At 41.3% G+C, this 26070-nt stretch overlaps 1 protein-coding gene across 18 annotated transcripts; it reads left to right on the top strand.

Moving 5' to 3' along the window:
• The first annotated feature begins 1066 nt into the window (after positions 1–1066).
• On the top strand, positions 1067–25733 carry LOC122611800 (sodium bicarbonate cotransporter 3). Of its 18 annotated transcripts, none has more exons than XM_043785117.1 (12): positions 1067–1654; positions 12974–13077; positions 14408–14632; positions 15883–16353; positions 17818–17985; positions 18706–18943; positions 19261–20206; positions 20294–20796; positions 20879–21191; positions 21812–22054; positions 23357–23613; positions 24190–24468. In XM_043785117.1, the coding sequence occupies exons 2-12, from the start codon at positions 12984–12986 to the stop codon at positions 24395–24397; spliced, it is 3666 nt and encodes a 1221-aa protein (XP_043641052.1). In that variant the 5' UTR covers positions 1067–1654; positions 12974–12983; the 3' UTR covers positions 24398–24468. The 18 variants fall into 18 exon arrangements, with proteins under 18 accessions (XP_043641052.1, XP_043641059.1, XP_043641055.1 ...); XM_043785114.1 differs by lacking the exon at positions 1067–1654 and adding an exon at positions 5302–5600; XM_043785116.1 differs by lacking the exon at positions 1067–1654 and adding an exon at positions 10248–10599.
• The last annotated feature ends 337 nt before the right edge of the window (positions 25734–26070 follow it).

The following is a 26070-nucleotide window of genomic DNA, read 5'->3' on the forward strand; positions in this document are numbered from 1 at the left end:
AGTGAATAGCCACTTATCAGTCCAAAGCCGAGGCTCCATTCGCTGGCCAAAAGGCACGCGCCCATAATGACAAACCCATGAGCTGGCCATGGCCACCACCTGATGGCCGCGAAAGGGCGCTTTGTGGTGGCCAAGCACTCAACGCCGTCGTGATGGGCCAGTTGGGCGTCCTTTGGGAATAGTATTTCCCTAATTACTATCTACTATTCGAAAGTCCCCACCGCCCCTCAAAAATCACAGCTCGCACATGAATAGATTGAGTGGAAAAGGCTTTTAATTGGTTCGATTTAACAGAAATCGTTCTTAGAGCTCCACAATTATCCAGGAAAACCGCTTAAACTTTAATATGAAAATCTAGGTTAAAAAATATCTAAATCGATTATTTCCAGGGGCTTCACAATTTAGTAGTGCGATTCGTGCATTTATATAAAACCCAATTATTTCGATTAAAAAGTTTTGAAAGTTTATTTTACAGTTTGTTAAATAAATATAGCACGAAATTTTTTTTACTTAGATACATATTTCAAATAGTTTTTAGCAAGTAAATTTACTAGAATTTCAAAGATATATTAGAAAGTGAAGATATTAGAGTTCTGCATCACCCAAGTGCCCTGCACTCTGAATCGTAGGTGAGTGGCTAACATATGACAGTCGGAAGAGCCCAACACGACAAAGTGTCAAATCAAAAGAGCGTTTTTGGGGCCCACAGGAGTTTCCCGGCGAAGAAACAATGCAAAAACAAATTAGTTGCCGCCTCTCCCGCTCCAGCGCTCTCTTCGCCGCGGCGAATTGGCAGCCAAACATCCAGAGTGGAGGCTGACATTGTAAATGTCACAGGCAGGACATGAAAGGCGGCGGCGCTCAGAGAGAGCGGGCGGCGAGAGCGGGCGAAAGTGCCGCGAGAGCGGGTGAAAAAAGAGTGCGGCAAGAGCGAAAGTGAATCGGCGGCGGAGCGCGGGGGTGATTCGAAATTCGCCCGCTTGGTGGGTACTGATTTTCAGGTTCTCCTGGCCATTCGCCCAGTGCGGACGTGTTTTTCTCGCTTTCCTTTGCTTTTAACGCGCTTTCTGCGGCCGAAAACTGCAGAACGGAAAAATACAAAAAGATTGAAAATAGAAAATATAAATTAACCGAAGTAAACCCGAAGCCAATATATGTATAACCAAGCCAATTAATCCAAATATATGGAAATCAATTGTTAAGCCACCTGAATCGAAATATAGTGAAATTAGTTAAACACTCGAAAAGTGCATTTAAGTCATAAATAACCATTCAAATTATATATGTTTAGCTCTACAAATAAATCCAACTCGAAAGGAAAAGCTGGTTTTAAGCTCACGCTAATGAGGAACACGCCGAGATTAAATCGATATTAAAGTTTAAAAATAAATCAATCAATCTCCGCAAATTTCCACAACCAAACACTGCCAATGTGAACCCATCTATTTTCAAAAAGAGAGTAACCCGCCTGAAGATAACGATACCCGAAAACAACCGTTAACGAGCATTTAAGAGGTCGCAACAGTATTCTCAACTTTAACTATAACAGTTACCAGCGGTAACTGGGTCAGTAGGCAGAGCCCAAGTAACGCCCCCCATCGAGGGCTTCCTCATCCACCTTCTGCATCCTTCGTGGCCCCATCCACCCAGTGTGGTAAGTACTCTGCTCTTGGCACCCCCCAGTTGTTGGATTTGGATTTTCTCCGAATCCTTTAGGCTCATCTGCCTTAGTCCCCGGCTTATAAGGATTTAAAAAGCCAATTTAAATTTTGATCGCAACGAAGAGCGGGCGGTGAGACTATGGGGAAATAGTTTGTTGGCTCTGATTAGCTTTTGCCGGACCAAACTGTACTGTAGTTGCCAAGAAAAAAGCGGGTCAGTAGGTCCCCAAAGTGGACAAGCTGCATATTGGACTGCATGAGGGGTTATTTTATGTTAGCATTGCCAAATATGTGCACTCGAATTTAATTAAAAAGTTAAATATTTATGTTAATATATAAACAAATTCGTATTATACATAAAATATTTTAACAAAAGAGAAAGCAAAAATGAAGAGTAACGAAATAAACAAAATTTTTTAGCCATTAGCTATTTGCCTTGTGGGAAACAATAATAACGCCGTTTTAAACAAGTGAATATGATTAATCTCTTCCGCAACAACGCTATCTTCAAATATTGATCAACAAATATGTATAGAGCACCCCACCTTTCGAGCCAAATAGAAGCAAGCTGACAACTTCGCAAGTGACTCAGGAACTATTCCGGACAATCGAAAGCCATTAAATTAGCCACTAAGCCAACCTCGGATAGATCGAGCACACCCCTCCGATATTATATAGCCTTCTGTTTAACTACTGTTGTCGGCCAACTAAGCAAACAAGTCACTGCCAAAGTTGAATTGCTACCGAGTGGCAAACCAAACATGTGAGCTAATGGCCATTTGCTGGGCCTCTTTCTATATCCCCACCTGTCTGGCGTTTCTACCACTATTTTACATAATAGCGAATACAACGACAACTACCAGCGTGGAATGTTCAATAGATTACAAACAAAGGGAATCGAAGGGCAAAGGAAAGCCCAGAGAACATTGTCGTTAAATAAAAGCCCCAAATGTTGTCACATAATCGATGAATACATTCACGGCCCGTTGTAACCCACATCAAGTTCGTTCCTATCTCTATCTGGGCATATCGATAACGCAACCTTCGCGGGAATCGATTGAAAAGCGAGACCCCCAAGATGCTGGCTACTAATCACATTCATTTAGGATGCAAACCCCCTTTAAGCCAACGAACCCCAGTCTTATAATTAGCACGGGTACGTGGCTCTCGGGTGGCAATGGACACCAGTGGAGTATCCTGCTAAAACTGAGCTCAGGAACGAGTACAATTACACGCGCGCAGGTATGTCGAGTGACTGCGTGTGTCCTTAAGTACATCCTGCTGATGGCTAATGGATATGGAAATTCCCAGGGAGCGGGGACGGAAAGGCAGAGAACACCTTTCTTGACATAACCAAAACATGTTGGTATACCTGCTTTGGCTGGTCTTTTTATGGCGGATTAATAACACTTTTGCTCTTAGCAGCATGATGGATTAACCATAAACCATTAACTTCCCACCATGTGTTTCAGGAAATCTAATTAAGTGTTGGTTCAACTTATACTTCGGAAACTAGAAGTCGTTCGGAAACTTTTCCAACGATAACACGAAAATCTGCATAAGTTTTTGGCAACAAAATAAGGTCAAATTGGATAATCTACCCAATGTTCTTGTTTGATGTGTTTCCATTAAAAAAGTTTGCGTAAGAGCAGACATCCTACATTAAGCCAACATCCAGGAATCAAATCAAAAGAAAAACAAAAGTAGCAAAGTATTTAAATTTAAAAACATCAGTATTAGTTTATGAAAAAACTCTTTGTAGCACTCGACTGTACTTCGCCATATGCCAATGCAATTTACATTTGTTTGTCGCCGACATAAATATGTAAATAAGGTTCAATTGAATTGCCGTATGTCACCAAGGATTTTCAAGCATGTCGAATCAAATAATATTTGCATTTCTCTTTTAGGCCACCTGTCCTCCCCATTGAAACTCAATCAATTTGTACAGTTTCGATAAATGGAGCCAAGGGCGAATGGCAAATTTCAAGATTGGCAGTGTTGGGAAGGACCTAGAAAAGCACTCATCACACAAAGAATGCTTTAATAGCTGAGATCCATCTTTCCAGCCAGCTCAGTTCTTGTGCAAAGTGCTTGGCTATTTATAGCCACTATCGGGCTTAAAAGCCTACTAAAGAACTGCGTCGCGAGTATCTTTATTTATAACTATGAAAGACTGCGTGCTACAGTTTTGTTTTTAGATACATCCTTGTCTCGGTCTTGTACGTTGCTTGGAAATTTAACTTTGCTCTAAACTAACAAGGTTGCTTTACTTTCAAAATACCAATAGTTATAAGCTTTTTATTCTTAAAAGTAAATATTGAACTATTTAAATTTAAAACTTATACCTTTATTGCATAAATACAAATTTAAGTTGTCCCAAGAACAAAGTTCATTTCGAAAAAATTTGCTTCAACTGTGCTAAAACATGCAGCCTGACCAAGTTTCACGCTCGTCTGTTGACATCCATTTCGCAACACTTTTATCGCGACCTCGCCCACAAGATGGACCCCCCAAAGCCCCCCTCTTGAAAGCCTCCTCTCGTATGACACTATTTAACCACATAAGCAGGGAACAAAAAATCAATACGAACAACAACAACAGCCACAGCCACATTTCGCTGATTTTTGCGCACACGGCAAAATTGGAAATTTCATTTACACTTGACACGAGTCTCTTCTTCCTCTTCTACCCCATTTCCCACCCCACCAGCACCACCCACAGTTTTCCTCTTTCATGTCATTTTCCTGTTATAAGCAGAATGCACGTGTTTGGTAACAAAGTGGTAACAGTTTTTATCTGTTTGGAGCGGTAAAATGGTCACACATTTTGTTAAGAATGGATTGAATAAAGCTTAAAATGTTGGTGCATAATATGCAATGTATGCGAAAAAGGGTATCAATTTAGTTATTCAGTTTGATAAATGAACTAAATCGTACTTTTACCTAGAAATGCGTTTTGCTTGACGACCCTGCCACCTTTTAAAATCCTTTTAGAACCGCAGCATACAAACCTTGACATTACGGTAATGGAATTTAATATCAACCTGTCATGCTTCCAAAGTAATTGAATTGCAGTCTGGCAAAAACCGAAATAAATCCACAATCTTCTGTTCAGTAGTTTCCGCTTTGTGCCATGCCCGGAAAGCCTTTACACATTAACTTGATTCAGTGCGTCGAAAGTGAATTTCCACAGAATTAAATTGACATGGCCAAGTTCCCGGCCGCCCCGGTTTTCCACCCCACTGCAGAATCTGGCTCTTGGTTTTTAGCCCGCCATCATCAAACATGCAACGTGCTCATAATAAGATAATAACAAGAAAAGCCGCAAATGCAAACGTGTTAAGCAGTCCGGAGAGCAATCAAATCGGGCCGAAAGAGAGTGCACTCTTTGGCCGGAAAGTGCAGCGAAAAGAGAGACTTAGTGCGGGAAATCGAGAGAGCGGAAAGTCCGAAGATGCAGCGGGAAAACCTCGGGCACAGAGCTCTCAACTTCTCGAAAGCCAGCCGGCCGGATTAGTCTGCCGCGCGACTCACACGGTAACGGAGATCCCGGAAAATTCCGGAAAAATATTCCCGAGAATTTAAATACACCAAAATACATTCCTGAAAATCTATACATATCACGAGTACTGTCAGAAAGTTAATTTGCAGTAATCAACCAAAAGGTTTCCCATAAATCCCCCATCGTTTCGGTTGCTGTTTTGATTTTCGGTGTCATTAACCCTTTCCCGCTGTGCCGTCTAAATTCGTCTTTGTTTACCACACCCAACCACCCGAAAAGGACGAAAACAAAGCAATTTGACAGGACTTTCGGGCGTACTTTCCAGGGGGGAAATCGAAACGGAAATCAAGGATTCAGGATGCCACAGCAGGCGCAGCTGAAACACATCCACGGACATGGCCGACTGCCAAGAGTGATAGCCACTGATAGCAGCAGGTAAATGGGAGGCATGTCCTTTGGTCCGCCGGATTAAGAATTCAATTGGGTAAATATTCAGAGAAATGCCGGACAACGGGGCGTATGAGTGCTAGTCCACAAAGGAACAAAGACCTTTGTCAATGGTTTCTATAATGCAGTGAAGCCGGGATAATTTGATTTCGGGAAGAGAACAATACAAAGAGTGTTACTATACTTGGCATAAATTACAAAAACTAACAATGTTGTAATATTCCAAATAACCTTTAAATTATAACATTATTACTAAATAGAAAAGTAGTTTTATCACGTGTGTGGTGCTTTCAAAATTAAAACTGCATATGGAAATATCACAATCCGTTCAGATTGTAATAGCTAGGAAAATCAACTTAAACAAGGTATTACTGCCCCCAATTAAGTGACAATGGAGGGCGGTTAGGCCAATAGGCAATTTCAATTCTGTAGACAATTTCCATACACGCACATCTCTGATAGCTATAGATAGAACCCACTATCTAAATATACAATTGCTATATAGTCGTTGTGCTTAAATCGTTTAAAAAAGAGTCCGTTAGCTGTTATGTGCGTGCCGAAATACAAATATTCTTACTCAAAATGCAAAAGATACAAATGTATCTTTAATTGCTTCGAATGAGTAGCTTTATCTATATATGCAAAGCATATTTCCTAATTTCATGCGAAAAATTGGCCAATAAATTGTTTAAATATTGTCCGTTAAATATACAATTAATGGCTCCACTAATTGAAAAGCGAATTAATCCGTTGGTTCCAGTTGCTCACAATGTTTGCTTTCAGATTGTATTCATAGAACTGGGCACAAAATCACAGAGCAAAGGCTGTAGAACTTTGGTATCTGACTGATATAGATAGATACCAAATACTTTCTATTCCGATTGTTGCGGTTTGTTGTTGATGACTCGTGTTGTCTGTCTGTCTTTTGCTGGAGACTGGGTCAACAACATGTCAAGTGCAAGGAGCGGGGTTGAATAGCAAATAGAAGGGGTGGGTGTGGGTGGCAAAAAATGAAGAAGGGGGAGGGGGAGGCCATATAGGCGGAAGATGCTGCCCCATTGTGTGGCGGCTGTGTATTTCCTTTGTCAGTTGTGATAAGCGAGGCAGGCGTTCGATAAGCAAACAATATACATACAACAAACAACAAAGAGAAGCGAAGTGAAGGAAGAGGGCCGTGAGAGTTTGGAAGAGAGTTCGAACTCCCGGAGTTGCGACTCTTCGACTGACTTTGGCATATCCAATTCCCGCTCAGGATTCTCTGTTTTGCTTGCCTCGTTCTCGCTTCATTGGGGGACATTGCTCCCATTTACCCCCGCCAGGCCCCAATTTTCCGCACCCTCCGAACCCTTTGAACCCTTTTTTAGCCCAGCCCCTGCCCCTTCCTCTCCCCCTGTTATGTGTGTCACTTCCGCATGCAGCGGATGTCTCTCAAAATGGCACACGCCATGTTGCCTCGGGTCCCAAATCGCACCTGTGCCCCGCCCCTTTGGGTTTGCGCCTTTATCCCGCATTTAACATTTTCCCAACTAATTGCAAATTTCTTTGGCAAACATCTCTACTTGTATTTCTTTGTGAAAACCATTTTGCGTACAGAGAGAAAAACTTTTTCAGTTTTCGAATTGGATTCCTTTTGATTCAGTTATAATTCCTCTTACAGATTCAAGTTCAAGCGCCGCAATTATAAGCAGTAATTTGAATACTACTTACATGTTCTTAAATATTGGCTTTCTTTAGGATAATTTTCTTTTACTTCATTGGACTTTTTCCTCCAGTGCATTTATTCAATGTTTGCTTGACTGCAATATCTCACTTTGCAGTTATATTCTTCAACACATTTAACTCGTCCATGGATGACAATAAAAATGGAATCAAATGGCCAAGAATGACATCAGACGAGTGGCAAACTAAGGCCAAAGCATTTCCACAAGACCCATGGCCATCTGAGAGCCCTATTCTTTGCTGTAATTGGTGGGGCAGTAAAATAAGATACCATACTAAAAGCGTCTATGACACCAGCAAAGATATGAATGGCACCCATGACTGAGGCCAAGTGGGAACTGAACCATATTTCAGCCAGAGGGAATTTATAACTCTCTTGACCTTGATTTGTTGCCGGGTTTTCGGGTTACAGAATGAGCTCATGTCATAGTAAAAAATTCAACCATGTAAATTCCAGCCGAATAAAAGGGATTTCGGCCAAAAGTGAGTTGGGTATAAAACCATACTGCCGCAACCAGGGAATTCATATCAGAATCAAAAAGAAATGTGTTTTTCTGCCATAAACTCCTCTAATGAACAGAGTAAGCACACAGCTGCAGAAGTTTAACCGACTAAATGTGTTAAATTCAAATAGTTTTCAAGAGAGCGATATATAACAGCGTATTGTCTGGCCATAAAAATCTAGCCGGAAAGGTGTCAACAAACATTCGAAAAATCATAAAACCATCAAGTAAATAAGACTCGGCCATAGATGTTTATTTATGACAAGAATCTTGACTGGCGATAAGGTGTTCTGCCAATTAATATTGGCACAGAGTGGGTTTTCAAGTGGTTAACGTGACGTGAGGGCGATGGCTTTCTTTGTCGATGGGAATCGAAGTTTATCAACAAGAGTTACGTTTATGAAACCAGTTCGTGTTCGTTGTCAGGGTGGCTCAAGTTGTTTGCGATAAGGCAGAACCCTGAAAAATAGGACCACATCTTGCCCATGACGCTCCAATGACGATGATTAATTCGCCTTTTTCAAGTGCATCACAATCAATCAGATAAGACGAAAGCGTGTACCCAATATTGACGTCAAAGTAAAAGAGATCAGAGCAATCATAATGTCTGAATTGAATTTAAGCTGATCTCATCGGAGTTATGTTATTTTTGGCCTTGTCAACCGACGTAAACTCGATTAGCACACCTTTGATTCTGTATTCTGGATTCATTCAAAGTTAGGCTGAGCTATCGCGCTAATTTGTTATTAATTATGGCTAAGTCGGGAAAATAGATTTATTAACAATGAAATCCGAATCGAATCGGCCGGACTCGGTTTCAGTCAACTGAATTCGGTGGAATTCGCATTCAAATCTTAACACTCGAGCAAACAATAAATCCATTAATTATTCGGGATGTGTTTTCGTCTCTGCGACACTTAGTCGTATTTTGTGAGGCAAAGATGGGTGATTCACAAGAGATAATATCAAAAATTAAAAAATGCATATATTAAGAAACCCCCTTTATCGAAAAACATCTCCATCTCTCCTCCAATATCGCGCCATCTCGTTCTACCCAGGCTGTCAGGTAAACCTGAACCGGTTGCCTTTTACCGGTTCTAACCGGTACGATTCGCCTTGCATCGCAGTTGTTACCACAATCAACAATCCACTACCAACAAACCAGTCAACCAAAGCCGCATCCACAGCAAGTCACTGTAAACTGAATTTGAATTATTTCTAGTTTTGCTGCCTCGCAAAGCGTCTTAATATACCTTGGCCATTATTCCTGGTGTTTTTCGAGATTTGTTTTGATTTTGAGCTTTGTCCAAACAATTTGTTTTGCTCGCTCACCGAATAAATTTGAATGCCATTTTCGGAATTACCGAGAATCGAGTTGCGGAGGTGTGTCTCGTCTTCCAACGCCAAACAAACAGATTTGATAAGGGGAATTCCATTTTTTTCTTCTCATTTCTAAGATCACTTTGAACAGCAAAAATATCTATTCAAAACATTCATAAGTTCCATTTAGCGTTTAACTTGAAATATAATAAAACAAACCCTCTATTAGTTTGGGACTAGAAAATTTATGCGGTATAGCATACTAAACATATATAGCCTACACGCCTACATTCAGAAAAACAATTCTTTACTTTAAAACCTAAACAGAAAAGCAAGACATAAAAAAGTGGCCCGACGACTTTTCAAATATAAGTGGTATAGTTGGAATTACTTCCTACTATTTGTTCTCCACAAAACATTCGGGTTTGTTGGCATCCAGTGGCCCACATTCGTTTTTTTCAAGGGCTCCAAACGAAATAAGGTATTTCTGTTGTTGCCAGTTTTTGTCATCGAGAAAAGCCAGAGCAAAACAGATAAAATTATACACATAATAAAAATACATACATATATCATTCACACAGGCGGAGACGAAAAATGCGCTTGGATATTCATTAGATGACAAAACAGAAATGAGTATCTAAAAAAATTCAAACAGTAAACACTTGTTGACATTAGTGGGTGCCAAAAAAAAAAGAGGTACTATATAGTATATATAGTATAGTATTTGAGTTTGCCGACCAGCAGTTCTAACCGGATTTGCCAATAAACTCGTATACTCGTCTATGCCATATTGCCCGATCTTGTAACGGACCATTAAAATGCACTTTCCGCCAAGTAAACAGTTTTTCGCCTGCCCCTTTGATAACAGAGTCCGGCGATAAGGAAGCCCATTTAAACTGTCGAAACTATCGACAGAGTTAAGTACGCGAAATTGGCGTTTAAAAACACATTTTGTGGCGGGCTCCACCGCAAGTAGAAGTGTCCCTCTATCGCCATCTCCCTCCGTTTAATTCCTCGACTGCGACGCGCGACGCGACGGCGGCAGAATCGGCATAATCGGCAGCAGAGGGTTAAGCGAGTGCTGCTTCAGTTTAAAGATCGGCAAAGTTAGTTAGTCTGCAATCGCCGGGACTCGCAGTCGCAGTGGCAGTCGAGTCGTCGGATCGCGTTTTCAAACAACAAACTTAGAAGAGCTGAAATTGTAGCGATCCGAAAATCCGAACGATTAAAATCGAATAATAAAGCGGAACAACACGTTCGCTGTTTTTTTTGTGTCCCATTATTTGTATTTCTATTTGTACGCTATCAGTTTGCTTTTTCGGCTGATAATCGCGAGGTGCGTGTGTGAAATTTTTGTACAAACAGGGAAAAAAATAAAGCTCCAGTTTTCGATCGCTATTTGGTGGCGATAAGGTGATGGCCGAAAAGCATGAGTACATAGAATTGTAAGTAGACGGAGTGATTCATCCTCGTTGATTACTGAAAAGTGTGGCAGGGAAAAACGCAGCGAAGAAAACGTCCAAAAGTCCAAAGTTTGAGTCGCACTTTTCAGCAAGGCTTATCACATGGGTTTCGATTGAGCTGTACAAGTTGTTTACTGTTGTGGGTTTATCTTCACTGCCCAAGGGCCCCAAAAAAATAGAGTAAGGTCGACAGACTAGAGACTCTAACACTTGGATTAAGTGTATTTAAAAAGTTATAGAAATGAAATATGTAATTGTAACTTGGCACCTTGCGTTCTTGTCTTTAAAAACTACCTTAAAGATATTCAATCAATATCTTAAATAATAGACTGAAATAGCTTTTTAATCGAAATATTTGTACTTAATATAATAGCCGAGCACTCGGCCCGTTTTGGCAATTCTTATATATTCGTATATTCGCCAGCTCGCCAGTACTTTGCTAATAAATTTATAAAATGATATAAATAACAGAACCTGCTAAGTCAACCAGATAAGCATAAGCCTTCAGGTCTACGAGAATTTCGGGTTTCGACCACAGCGTTTATTTGATTTAACGCCGAACGACCGTCTAATTAAACAAAGTCAAGTGCAAATTGTCTGGCAGCTCGTGGTGCTGTTGACACAGTATTCAACATCGGCAATTAAGTTAATATCAGACTCCGAATTAGTGTTTGTTGTTGTGACTCAGGTGCTGATAAGCCGTCCATCAAAATGCAAGAAATCGGTGTGCAGGGGGGTATACTGTGCTCAGTAAACCCTGGCTAGACCCAGTTTAGACCGGCAATTGGCAGACAGGCTGGGATGTCCGTCCTGTGGACTGTCAGTTCGTGTTGTCTATATACTCAAGTATCATATAGATTATAAATTTTACTGGCTGATAAGAAAACGAGCGGCGACATCGTCTCAAGATGATAGGCAATATAGAAATAAACCTTTATGCAATGCAAATTTTCCACCATAATAAAGCGTGCTCTTGGAAATAACTAAAATTACCCGGTTTGTGCAAGCAACAGAAAAAATGCCTTTGCTTTTCATACATATCAAAACTGTATTGTATACATTCCGTTCCATACATTTTATAAATAGTTTGTACCCATACATATATTAAGTTTTTAATTAATGGCTGCTCTTGGAAATTGTTAGGTATGTCCCAGTAATTTTCAAACATTCAACTAAAACTCACAAGGCCCATAAATATTCTACTTTATTGTCTTTTGCAAAAAGGTAAATAATAAATAATGGAATCCACGTACTTGAATATACCTATAATTTGATTCACTAAACGTGTTCTTTAATGCCAGCATTTAACTATTCCGTATTTCACACCTTAAAAGTTTGAAAAGGATTTTGAATTGACCACGTTCAAATAATCATCAATCAATCATAATATCAATTTGTTATTAAATGACAATTCCACTGAAAATCTTACTAAATACAATGCAAATATGCAATAAAAATAACGTTAAATGAATTAATTTCCAATAAATATGGGCTAAATAGACGGTATACAAATTCAAGCACTTTTATTTACGAAAGCAATGCAATAGAGCGCAACGGAGAATATGTATTAAAAGTGAAAACCACTCACTGTTTAAAGGCCAATGAAATTCAAAATTTGCATGAAATTAAAACCCATCAGCAGACGAGCAATTCACCAACTGGGGATTGCAGTTAAAAATTCTCGAGCCGTAGAGGGAATTTTTCTATGAGAGTCACGGCAACTGTGGCAATGAGTATGTTAATGACATTCAAAGTGAAATTATTGATTATTTGGTTGTGTTAAAAAATTCTAGTTAAAATTTCAGGTGCAATAATGATGCACGTTCTTAACTTATTGAATGCCATGTTTAAAACTCTTATTAATCATTATTTCTGTCAAGTTCTGCCGAAGTGTAGTTCTAGGCAGTATACCCGTTTATCCTTTCTACAGTCAATTATATAATTTAAAAACTTCAACTTTTAAAAGAAGAGGGTATACTCTCTTCACCATTTAAGGCACACTCGATTTCCCTTAATTTATGTCAATTTTTCTACGTACCGATCGCTTGAATGAGCGGCTTGTCTGGGTGTATCTGATTCTATATTCAAAAGCGCATTTCAATTAGGCGAGTGACAACGCATTTTGAATTGCAACCCAGGCGTGAGTTAATATTTTCTAGGCCTGGCACTGAAACAGAGGCTGATTTAGCTGAGGTAGTCTGGTGTTGGAGGTCCAAATTAGCGATAAGAAACTGATGACACGGGCTTACCCAACCCGTTTTATAAGAGCACACAGGCATTATAAATGACCCTTTTCAGTGCTTAATTATGCCGCTGGAATATATGTATGTATATTCAATTCTGTTCATCCTTTCAGACCTTGGACCATGAACTCCTCCAGCGGCGATGACGAGGCGCCAAAGGATCCGCGCACTGGCGGCGAGGATTTTACGCAACAATTTACAGAAAACGATTTCGAGGGTGAGTCAGGCTCCACTTTTTAAAGCCCCATTTTTAATTGCTTACTGAGAATTGATAAGGAAAACCTGAATATAACAGTTCAGCCCATCAATGTACCAAAATTATAACCGACTTATAAAACCAGCCAAGTGACAAGTCGGTAGACAAACAAGAAATTTGCGTCGTGTTAATTGCAGGTTGACAACTTTAGACGCCTAACCAAAACTACTGCCTACATGGACTATAAATTCGACATAGAAATCAAAAATCTGAGAAACTAGATTTAACTAGAATATTAAATTGTGTATGGGGGTCACACAAATTAGTTGTGCTTTAAAAAAACTAAAATGTCTCATCTTACATATCTTCCGGTTGCGGTTTTTTATGTGCTTACATCACTGAAAATAACATCTTTACGCTAAATACATAAATGTACATTTCAAAGGCAGACAGCAACATTTACGAATAATTTATTATATATACTGTATATATATATATATAAAAGTGCATTTAGCAACCATCTGTTCTGTCCCTAATTGCAACGCCCACATTTCCAATGCTTATGAGACCTAATCGCGTGACTTGGCGAAAGTGGAGACGAATTAGAAGATGTGCTCTGTATAATTAATTTAAATTTATGAAAAACTACCATGCACGATGCAAGTACTTGGCAGATGATATCACAATTAGTCAACTGACAGAGCGCAAGTTCAACAAAGGCTTTGAAAATTGAGACTGGGTCTTGCTTTAAAGCCGCCATCAAAATTCAGGGAAATGGTAATTAACATAAATTTATTTGTAGTCACTCAGAAAACAAACGAGCAGAGCCGGGAATTTGATTAAGACGTTACGGAATCTAGGATTTAATTGGATTTGGGTTCGTAGATGAGTCAACGCTGCGTATACGTGATTGTCCGATGGCAGACGAAAGTTATAGACGAATCTTATCAGTAGAGTAAACTAAATTTAAACTGCACTCTGAACTGCTGATTGTAAATGATGTCGGGTCATAACACGTTTCAGTTACATCTATTATTTTACATACACGAGTATGGTTTGTCATACTGAAACTATATTACAGCGTTCTTTAGAATAGAAAAACATTTAAAATTAAATTGAAAACGCCAAAAGAAGGCGATGTGAATGACAGAAACACATCCTATGTGGCAACTAATAACACAAATGGAAACGAATATAAAGCACTTTAAGCGAATAGAATTATGTAACTCAATTGCAATTAATCAACAACGTCGTACTCAATTTGGACCAACAATTCGGACCCCCTTCCTCCCCTTGCTCCTCTTGCTTCCCATGCGAATCCAGCTGAATTTTACCCGCATTTTTCCTGCAGGACATCGGGCCCACACCGTTTATGTGGGCGTCCATGTGCCCGGAGGACGACGCCACTCGCAGCGCCGGCGCAAGCACCACCACAGTGGCCCAGGAGGGGGCGGCGGTGGCGTAGGTGGAGGTGGAGGTGGTGGTGGAGGCGGCTCCATCGGCGGATCCGGAAGTGTGGGCGGTGGTGCGGGCAAGGACAACGTCAGCGAGAAGCAACAGGAAGTGGAGCGACCAGGTGCGTCAGGTGTCTCGCTTTACTGCAGCCTCGGGTTTCCTTGTGCAGATATAATTGCAATGTGGTGGTTGCCCAGTGTGGCAGGAATGCCAGTTAATGAGGCCAATCAGTTTCGGTGGGGTCGAGCATTGTGGCAAATTGCTGGAATTTAGATTTCTGTAGTGCGAGGAGAATATCTGAAATAACAGTCCTCTTCTTCTGAGACATTTCGCTCGTCAGATGGCTAATCAAAACGACAGATGATTGGCTTACAGCTAGACTTCAACAAGAAGTTTTGATTGTAATGGGGGGTTGTGGGCTAATGGGTGACATTGAATTAGGATAATCTAATGACCTTCAGCCGACTGAAAGGAGGGGTTTCTTCTTGAACTTGAACTTAAATTGGGTTTACTTACTGTAAACTAATCAAACACAACAGTACACAAGCACTCACAATGCTTAAACTAATAGGATTAAGTTGAAAAGTTATGTTTTAATGCGTGTTTTTCAACCATTATTCTCCTAGATACTTGTATTACAGCTTTTCATATAACCTTGTATATTCATAATCCCAACAACTTTAAATCAGTTGCTTCTTAAACATCTATACATTTGCTTTATTGTAACTTAAAGTTTTCGCATTTACGCTCACTAAAGTAGTAGTCCACAACATTCTCCATTATTAATCATCAACTAATTATTTCGACATTTTAAGTTCTATACGCTATTTACCCAATTAAATTACTGCTTTAGTGCTTCTTGGGTAGTTAAATTTATTCCAAAACGCCTATACTTAGCGTAAACATCCTTCGTGGCACACAACAGCATCACGCAAAAACAACATAAACAGCAAGAAGCTCAGACAGGACGAAACAGGACGTATGGTGGACACCGTTCAGGGGCCAATTCCCAGCACAGATCAGGGCCAAATTATTTTCGCCAATTAACTTTAGCACGCATTCGCCAGAATCCCAAGGATGCGGTGCAATCATTGTTATGAACGGGGTGGCAGTGGCAGTGGCAGGATGATGTTGCTACTACAAAGGTCATAAATGTTGATTAGGCTCATGAAGGTGTGCACGGGAAGAAATTGCTGCATATAACTTAAATGTTGTACATGTTTATTTAACTTTATAATGTAGTTAATCTTCTGGTCTTTATGTTTATGTTTTGATATTTATATGTAGATAGCTTGCATTATATTATGAGTTACGTATTTATTACCGATTCTTAGAGCTCCATTTTCTTATAAATTATTTTCGAAATTATAGTAACTCCGCCGGCGCAGCGAGTTCAGTTCATACTCGGCGAGGATGTGGACGACGGCACACATGTATCGCATCCGCTGTTCTCGGAAATGGGGATGCTGGTGAAGGAGGGCGACGAGATCGAGTGGAAGGAGACAGCGCGCTGGATCAAATTTGAGGAGGATGTGGAGGAGGGTGGCAATCGATGGTCGAAGCCCCACGTGGCCACCCTCTCCCTGCACTCGCTGTTCGAGCTGCGTCGCCTGCTGGTCAATGGCAGCGTGATGCTGGACATGGAGGCCCAGAATCTGGAGGTGATGGCCGATCTGGTCTGCGATCACATGGTCAGTGCGGGCACCCTGCCGTCCGGGGTCAAGGACAAGGTCAAGGACGCGCTCCTGCGACGCCATCGGCATCAGCACGAGTATGCCAAGAAGACGCGACTGCCCATTATTCGATCCCTGGCCGATATGCGCAATCACTCGTCGTCAAAAAGTGAGTATGGGGTCGATCGCCGGGTAACTCTAAGCTCATCTCGTTCGTTTGGTGTGAATCTATGATCCATCTGCGAGCTCAACGCCATCATCACTCAGATCAGATCAGACCACCTTTAGGATCATTTTGTGAAGTGTGTCTAAAACTCTCATCCGATCCGAACCAATACTAACAACTCAGACCTGGGCAAGAGCACTCCACTGCACTCACTGCATGGCTCGGCAGCTGGCCTGGATCTGACCGGAACCAGACCGGACACCCAGACACCCCTCTATGTGTCGAGTAAGGACCAGCGTGGTTGCTATCTCGCTGTTCCCACAGGTATAGCCCTAGAACTAGCTATAGCGAAACCCCGTCATCACTCTACCTTTTGCAATCTCTGTACAGCTGAGAGGCCAAGCCGAAATAATTTTTAGTTGCCTTGCACCTAACAAAAGCACCCAGAACCAATCCAATCAAAAGTAGGAGCTACATCCAATCAAATTAGGAATAATTTGAAACTTAGAAACTTAGAACCGATAATTGAAACCCTAATAAAGGGATTACTATTTACATTTTGACTTCAGATGGTAAATATTCGCCAAAAGCCCCAAAGCTTAGTAATGAAACTTGTAACTTCTCTTGAAAAAGCACATTTGCCACTCGGAATCACTCATAAATCGCTCATATCCATTAGCAATTCAAATGTGGTAGCCGCCAAAGAATCATGAAATAAACTCGCGTTATTCGTTTACCCAATAAGCTGACACTTCAACGCATCTGGGGGCCATCGGGGTCACCACCTGGTTCCATGCAGGGGCGTCACCCCAACATCAGGCCCAGAATCAGGCCCAGAATCATGCGCAGAATCAAGGACGACCGCAGTCACAGACAATGCCAAGTAATAGCCCATCCATCAATGGTTTTCACTGTCCTTTGCCGTACCTATCAAGAGCACGCTGTGTTTTTCGATGATTATCTCTCGACATTGACTCTTCTACTTTTAAACTTCTACCCCTTGAACTTTTTATTCTACTCACTATATATGCAACTATATCCTTCAAAAGTTCGTTAGCCCCTACTATGATGATATACCCAACTTGTTGTGCTGTCTATCCAACTTTAACAATCTACACTTATACTTAAGCGAACATTTTAAGCAGAATATGAAAATACTCTATTTCACTCTTTTTTTTTTCCTTCCATTCTTATAAAAACCTTTTCATTTCGTGTTTTTAAACCATACTATATCCCATTTCTATAATAACCTAAATAAACACTACTTTTATACACCGGCTAAAAACTTTACTTACTTTAAAATCACACTGAAAGGAAAACAATGAAAAGCCATCCCACGTTGTTAACTATTGGGATCGATTGTATTAAAGAAATATAGGAGTATAATTGAACCAGACCAGTTCAAGATACTTACTTTGAGCATGCCCTCATCCTAATGATAACGTGAAAAACCCCCACATTTTACAGTTGAAGAGCACTCCGGCAGCATTTTGGGCGCCACAACGCCCATTTCCCTAACGGCCAGCGAACCGGGACCGGCCGGATCGAATGGAAATTCCAGCCTGAGCACCGCTGCCGGCGCCATGGGGCGTTTTCTAACGGTGCCCAGTGGAAAACCCAGCAACAGAACGCTCGGTAAAGAACACCACTATCCAGAATCCATTTCCAACCCATTGAAACCGACTGAAGAAGTGATTGTTTCTGTTATAGTTTGCCGTTTGATTTTTCGTGTCTGTTAATTGTTTGAATAATTCTGGAAAAAATACATCGAATATTTGTTATAGTTTGGTAGTTCGCCATTTTGTAAATAAGATTGGTTGAGCGAAGGATATGCGAAAATGCCGAAATTTGCATGGAGGTCGTATTGCGCAGAATTGGAAAAGCGAAAATGGTTCTGTTAAAACGATATAATATAAGCAAAAGGATCCAAAAACACATATGCACGCTTATCACATCCTGACATTCTTTCTCAAAGATATATTTCCCATTATACTTTGCATGCTTCATTTACATATCGGTATCTTAACTCAATCTGAAGTCTCTTTCAGCACTCTTAGCCGAATCCGTATCTGAATTTAATCCAATATCTCTTCTTGCACTTCTTTTTTCGTATGTTTTTATGTTGTTTCGTTGTAACGTGTTGATCTACATGTTGTTGTTGTTATTATTATTGCAATACCTATCAACGCACGTATCCCAATATAAAAAATATATATGCAAATATGTAAACACGACACCAATACCAATTAAACCGAACCTGCACCCCGTGTCCCGAATGAAAACCCGCGACTAATGCAGAGAAAAAATCTAATTCTAAACACTCGCGGCCCGCACAAAACCTGCCATCGATCACAGAGGACATGGTCAAGAGTCCCAGCAACCAGTCGATGGCCAGGCCGGGAAGCGGCACGGAGCTCAGCGAGCAGCAGCACAAGGGCAACACCCACTTCATGAGGAAGATCCCGCCGGGCGCGGAGGCCAGCAACATCCTCGTGGGCGAGGTGGACTTCCTGGAGCGCACCCTCTCCTGCTTCATCCGCCTGAGCCAGGCGGTGGTCCTGGGCGATCTCACCGAGGTGCCAGTGCCCACAAGGTAGGTTTCAAACGGCTGAAAGGATCACTTATCACTAATAGGTTTTCCACATTCCTGTATTTATAAGGTGATCAAACTTAGAAACTTCCAGTAAATTCAACATTTCTTAAAATTCCCAATAATATTTTATTATTTTACAAAGAAGGTACTTAATGATTTTACGAATGCTATAAAGATATAAAATAAAGAAATATATACATGATAATTGCTCAGTTATCACACATTTCACGATACTGCCATCTTATCAATTGATAACTTTTAGATAATGAATATTACTGTTTGTATAACAGATACTAATGCTTTCGCTCCTGCCACAGATTCGTCTTCATCCTGCTCGGCCCGCCTGGCAGTCAGAGCAACTTCCACGAGATCGGCCGGGCAATGGCCACCCTGATGTCCGACGAGATCTTCCACGAGGTGGCCTACCGAGCCCGCAAGCGGGACCATCTGCTGTCGGGAGTGGATGAGTTCCTCGATGCGGTGACCGTACTGCCGCCAGGAGAATGGGATCCCACCATACGAATTGAGCCACCAGCGGCGATTCCCTCGCAGGAAGTGCGAAAGCGTCCACCAGAGTTGCCCAAGGAGGAGGTGGACGAGGAGGAGGAGGAGGCGCGTCTACGCGAGGAGAACGGACTATCTAGGACGGGTAGGCTCTTCGGAGGATTGATCAACGACATCAAGAGGAAGGCGCCGTGGTACATTAGCGATTACAAGGACGCCCTGTCCATGCAGTGCGTGGCATCGTGGATCTTCCTGTACTTCGCCTGCCTGTCGCCGATCATCACCTTCGGCGGTCTCCTGGCGGAGGCCACTGGCAAGCACATGGCTGCGATGGAGTCCCTGGTCTCTGGGTTCGTTTGTGGCATGGGCTATGGCTTCTTTTCGGGTCAGCCGCTGACAATTCTCGGGTCCACCGGTCCAGTCCTGGTCTTTGAGTCAATTATCTACGAGTTCTGTCTGAGTATGGGCTGGGAATATATGACTTTCCGGTTCTGGATCGGCATGTGGGTCGCCGGCATTTGCATCGTCCTGACCGCGATTGATGCCAGTGCCCTCGTCTGCTACATCACCCGCTTCACCGAGGAGAACTTCGCCACCCTGATCGCGTTCATCTTCATCTACAAGGCCATCGAGAACGTGGCTATCATCGGCAAGAACTTCCCGGTCAATCAGGGTGTATACAACTGCGTCTGTACACCGCCAATCGGGAGCAATGCCAGTGCGATCGATTACGCCATGTACAATTGGGATTCTTGTGAGGTAGGCTATCTTCAATTTTATGCTTTACAGTTTAAATACAGACTGAACCACTGCATGGACATTAATTATATAATTCGTATTTTCTAGTCGTACAATGGCACCTTGGTTGGTGGAGGCTGCGGATCCCCGCCCACCGAAAACGTTTTCCTCATGTCGGTGGTCCTCTGCGCCGGCACCTTCCTCATCTCCACCGTGCTGAAGGAGTTCAAGAACGCCCTATTCTTCCCCTCGATCGTCCGTCAGTACATCAGCGATTTCTCCGTGCTTATCGCCATCTTCGCCATGACCTTCTTCGACTATTCGCTGGGTGTGCCCACCCAGAAACTGGAGGTGCCCAACGAGCTGAAGCCCACGCTGAGCACCAGGGGCTGGCTTATCCCGCCGTTCTCCGAGAAGAACCCCTGGTGGTCGCCGATCATTGCCGTATTCCCCGCCCTGCTCGGAACGATTCTGATCTTCATGGACCAACAGATCACGGCCGTCATCGTGAACCGCAAGGAGAACAAACTGAAGAAGGGCTGTGGCTACCATCTGGATCTGTTCATCCTCTCCGTTCTGATTGCCATTTGCAGCATGATGGGTCTGCCCTGGTGAGTCCTCTTTCCATGTTCTGTATTGCCCGATGAAACGTTGAATATTTCCCTATAATGCCGGTGCTTTTGGAATCCCCAGGTTCGTCGCCGCCACCGTGCTGAGCATCAACCACGTGAACTCGCTGAAACTGGAGTCGGAGTGCTCGGCCCCTGGTGAGAAGCCACAGTTCCTGGGAGTGCGCGAGCAGCGGGTGACCCACATCCTGATCTTCCTGACCATCGGTGTCTCCGTGCTGCTGACCCCGCTGCTCGGCAACATTCCCATGCCGGTCCTGTTCGGCGTCTTTCTGTATATGGGCGTGGCCTCACTCAAGGGCTTACAGTTCTTCGATCGCATCCTGATCATGTTTATGCCGGCCAAGTACCAGCCAGACTACATGTTCCTGCGCCAGGTGAGTCGAAAGAAATTATAAATACAACATACTTTATTGTTATTTTATGTATATATTTATTGTATACATCATGATTAGGAATCTAGTGTCTTGTTAAGTATGTATGGTTTTTTAAGTATATATGTATTGCGTACTTCATAATTAGGTATTCAGTTTCTTGTTAAGTATGTATTGTTTTAGATATTTTTGTATATAATTTCCACATTAGGACCTTGGTATACTATAGTTTGGTATCTTCTAATTATATTCTAATTTCAATTTTCTATAATCGTCTGATTACCGCATTCTGCGATACAAAATGATCACTAAGTGTAAGACTTCAGTTGTTAAAGAATTATCAGTATACCATTATATAAGTATACTATACAACATATGATATATAATTCTGATGATATTAAATATAAACGAGAATGAATTCCTATTCCTTTCCACAAAGTATTATCTTTTTAAAGCTCAAACAAACAATATAAACATAAGGAATAAAGATGAGTAATAGTTTCTTAGTATGTTATGCTTAGTTGTTAGTAAGAGAATTAATATCTTTCTTTTGACACTGGATTTCCGTAATAAGGATGCATAGATAACCCTTAATAATTGTAAAACTTTGGTTTCTTTTACAGGTGCCCATTAAACGCGTCCACCTGTTCACCATGATTCAGCTGGCCTGCCTCATAATTCTCTGGCTGATCAAGTCCTTCTCGCAGACCTCCATTCTGTTTCCCCTGATGCTGGTGGTGATGATAGGCATACGAAAGGCACTGGACCTGGTGTTCACCCGGCGCGAGCTGAAGATCCTGGACGACATAATGCCGGAGATGACGAAGCGGGCGGCGGCAGATGATCTGCATAAACTGGACGCTGAGGTGGGCTTATTGGCGCGCATTTTCCCGTGGGGAAAAGGCAGCCGGGGCAGGGTGGTGACCAAGCCGCCGGGCCTCGATGATGGAATCGTTGGGTCTGGTGGTGCCGTTGGCACTGGACTCATCAGTTGCACCACCTCAAATGCAAATGAGAAGGAGTTCGAGGCACAGAGCAGTCTGCTCAAGAAGTAGATGGCACTGAACACCTTCCAAGCACACACCTAGCCACGCCCACCAACCATAACCACAACCACACACACCAACACCAACACAACACACCCACACCAGCCCCACAGTGAAAGCAAAAAAGAAAAGAAAGCGAGAAAATCCCACGGACCAGTGCTGCCATTTCATTTGCGTTTGCAGTGCTGCCCAGTCCATGGCCGAAATCCAACGATAAACTGAATTATTTATATTTATAGATTTTTGGATTAATTTGCATTTTGTCGGCCTTGATACATTTTATTGAACTAGTTATCTATCCATACGTATGCATTATTCCCTGTTATATACGTTTTTATCATGTCTTTAACAGTATTTTGTAAATGTTTTTCCCCCTTACCCATTTTAAGTTAATAATATAGCATGCAGCTACTTTGCATTTTGTTTTTATATGTACGATATTTTTTGATAAACATGATTTAACCTCTTTTTGATTCAATGCTACAAAAAATAGTCGCTTTTAAACCACCTGTAAATGCCAAAACTACAAAAACAAAAAAAAAACAAAAAAATTATGTGGTTACTCGTAGTGCAAAATGTGTTATCTATCCGAACCTACTCTAAAAAGTACTCTTATACTATATATACACAAATATGATATTTATAAATGTAAATGAAACTCTAGCCTAAGTCATAATTAGTCAATCGTTTACACCGTACAACAAGTACCTAAATGTATTAAATGGAACCTGTTATGTTATTTTATAGTCATCGGGTCGAGAGTTCCAGTAACTAACCTTGGGAACATGAGTCCACGCGTAATTGTAGCGAAAATTGATGTTAAAATCCAAAATCCAAAATCAACACACAAAAACACTAAACCTATGAAAATAAAACAAAAATTTGGCATAAATGCAAAATTGAACACACTCCACCGAATTGGCTTTGACACCAGATCACTGATTTAGACCTAGAACCTCACGCTTTTATTCAGCGAACTGAATCTCTTTCTACTTCGCCTTTCACTTGTGCAACCTTAGGCCAGATTTGCTATACTTTCTCTCCTATCCACCCTATGCTCACTTCCCGAGAGATGATTTTGTGGTCCCAAAACTATGCAAATATGCCAATTTTATATTGAAGGACAATCACCATCAGCACCCCCCAGGATCTGGTGCGGGGGCCAACTACAATGCCGATAAGTCGGGTCCCACCACCATTCACATTCCGCTTTCCGGAAACAAGCCACCACAGGGCACCAATGGACCCACAGTGAGCATTCCCCAGGAGGCTGTCAATCGCACCACAGTCTGGCAGCAGATCAACAAGGATGGCAACGGGATCTCGGAGCAACTGATCATTCCCGTCACCCTCAAAGTCCGCCAGATCAATGGCAACCAGTAAGTGTTCCCGTCCAGACTCAGAGGTCCAATCAGATCCCACACTTTTCCCCTCATGAGCTGCTAGTTCTTTTGCTCGCTTTCTTGTAAATAAGCAATGTACATCGCTTTTTCCACACCCAATTGCAGGGCTAGAAATGGAGCTTAAAATTGCGGCTTCAAATAAAACGATATATGTACAGGGATTAAAAAATATAATATTTGAATATAAACCGTATACCTTATAAGTTATAAAGACAGAGAGATTTTCAGTTGCTTAAATAATATTAAGTTTGGAAATCAACGCATAAACTTTATACACATAACTATTTATACTAAAATTTCTACAAATAGTTCAGTAGCTACTATTAAAAAAGGTTTGCAGTTAGTTAAAAACAAAACCTAATCTTTCATAATTGGCCACTGCTGCCTTCAGCATTTTTCCTCATAATTTAAGCCTGTAATGTTTTGAATTTTAATTTTTTTTTGAGCAAAAAATATGGCAGATTTTGGGTGAATTTTCTTTGGAGTTTATTTCGACTATTAAATCATTCATGCTCGTCTTCGCATTCCCCCTGTGCCTCCCCCTCTCTGCAGTGCCCCCTCGAGCGCCACCCTCTCGCCACGCCTCTCGCCCATGCACGAGGCGGATGAGTACAGTGAAGCTCCGACCAACAGTCCGGCCCATCCGGCGGCCAATCAGCAGCAGCAACAACAGATCAGCAATTGCAAGGAGGCTGCCAAACTGGAAGGATCCAGCACGAACAACAGTCAGATCAGTCCGGCCAACATAACACCCGTCTAGAGAAGCCGAGAAAATACGGATTTTAGAGCGAACAAAGCACAAAGAACCCACAAACCAAACACACATCTATGTATTTCTAGTTGGTCATCCACAGACGTATCATAATCTCTATTTGCTATACATTTATCGCCGTAGTTATCCCAGGGGTCGATTTTTGGTAACGATTTTTAGCTGTGCCAGTCAGTAGAGTAAAGGTGGTTCTTTGATTTGGGGCTCAGGTACAAGATATACAAGTATTAAGCATATGGTAAAAAAAAAATACGATATTCCGTAGACAAGAAAAGCATTACAAATATACACTTTTGAAACGAGTTTTATAGAGTCAATTCCACAGATCAGGATGCGGATGCGAAGAAGCCAAAGCCACAGAACAAACACCAAATAGTAAACCATCGGTGGTCCGATGTTTGTCCCATTTTCCTAACGTTTTCCCCACTTTGACTTGGTTAGCTAGAGCGAATTATGCGGGGTTTATTTATCGAACTGTGATCTGATGGGTATATCTTGGGGTTGGGTTATGTAGGGTGTGTATCATTTAGTCTAGCCAGGGCAAAGCTGTAAACAATTGTACTATATTTTATGGCTCACACTAAGTTCAACACAAAGACACTCGCATCTGATCTGAAACACCAAAAAAAATATATATACATATATATAATACATAAAGACAGCTATAAATATTGAATAAAAGTGGCGAACCATTAACTAGCCACAAGCAAACTGCTTAAAAAAAAATGTATCTTTCATTTCGTTACTTTTGGTATGCATCATTCGTTCTCAGTGTATTTTGTGCATAGTTGTGAGTCTTGAGTGTGGCACCTCTGCTCCCAAAATCTATATCTCTGAACACTCATTTCCAGCACATGATCGAGTTTCGCCTGTTATCCATTAAATCCGAAAATCATACTAATCATACGTACTGAGAATCAGAGTTTGTGGACTATCCGCATTTTACAAGAAATACCTTTTTTATTGACTGCAAAAATTTAAAAAAAAAATTGTTAATTTACGAACCTACAGAGAAAATAAACGAAATTATTTAATATTTCAGTTCATCTTCAAACTCTTTTTCCATCAGACCATCAAAGCTCCATTAGCATCGTGTTTGATGTCTGTATGTGCATTCTCAATCCTATCTAGTAAATGTGTACGTAAATAGATGAACCAAACCTACATAGATAATACCTGGTACTCCCAACCATAGAACACGGATATTAATTTCGAATTTCGTTATTGCAGAACCCAAAATTTAATACGTCGAAGCAATTGTGGCGTGGATATCTTACACCAACAGAAACATCCGTTTGAGTCAATGATTTAACTTCATTTTATCGTAATCTGTATCTGTATCTGTGTACCTGTAAATCAATTACGTGTCTATAATCAGTCTAAATACTTATGATGTATGATGTATGATGTATATGTACCACCACCTACCGTCCCATTTGCGTATAGTATATAACCCAAAGTGCGATTTGGCACAAACTAATTGTCTGGCTACATATCATGCGACTACTCGGAAACCAATCGTATACAATCCACAGTAAAGGAACTTGTTAAAATAAATGTATAAAATAAAGTTACATATTTTGGACTCTGAATTGTTGTATTTTTTATTTCGAACGCAAAAGATTGGGGTTTTAAAAGTTTATAATGCAAGATTAAGCATTTAT

The sequence above is a fragment of the Drosophila teissieri genome, chromosome 2L (assembly GCF_016746235.2).
Source record: "Drosophila teissieri strain GT53w chromosome 2L, Prin_Dtei_1.1, whole genome shotgun sequence".
Taxonomy (NCBI): Eukaryota; Metazoa; Arthropoda; class Insecta; order Diptera; family Drosophilidae; genus Drosophila; species Drosophila teissieri.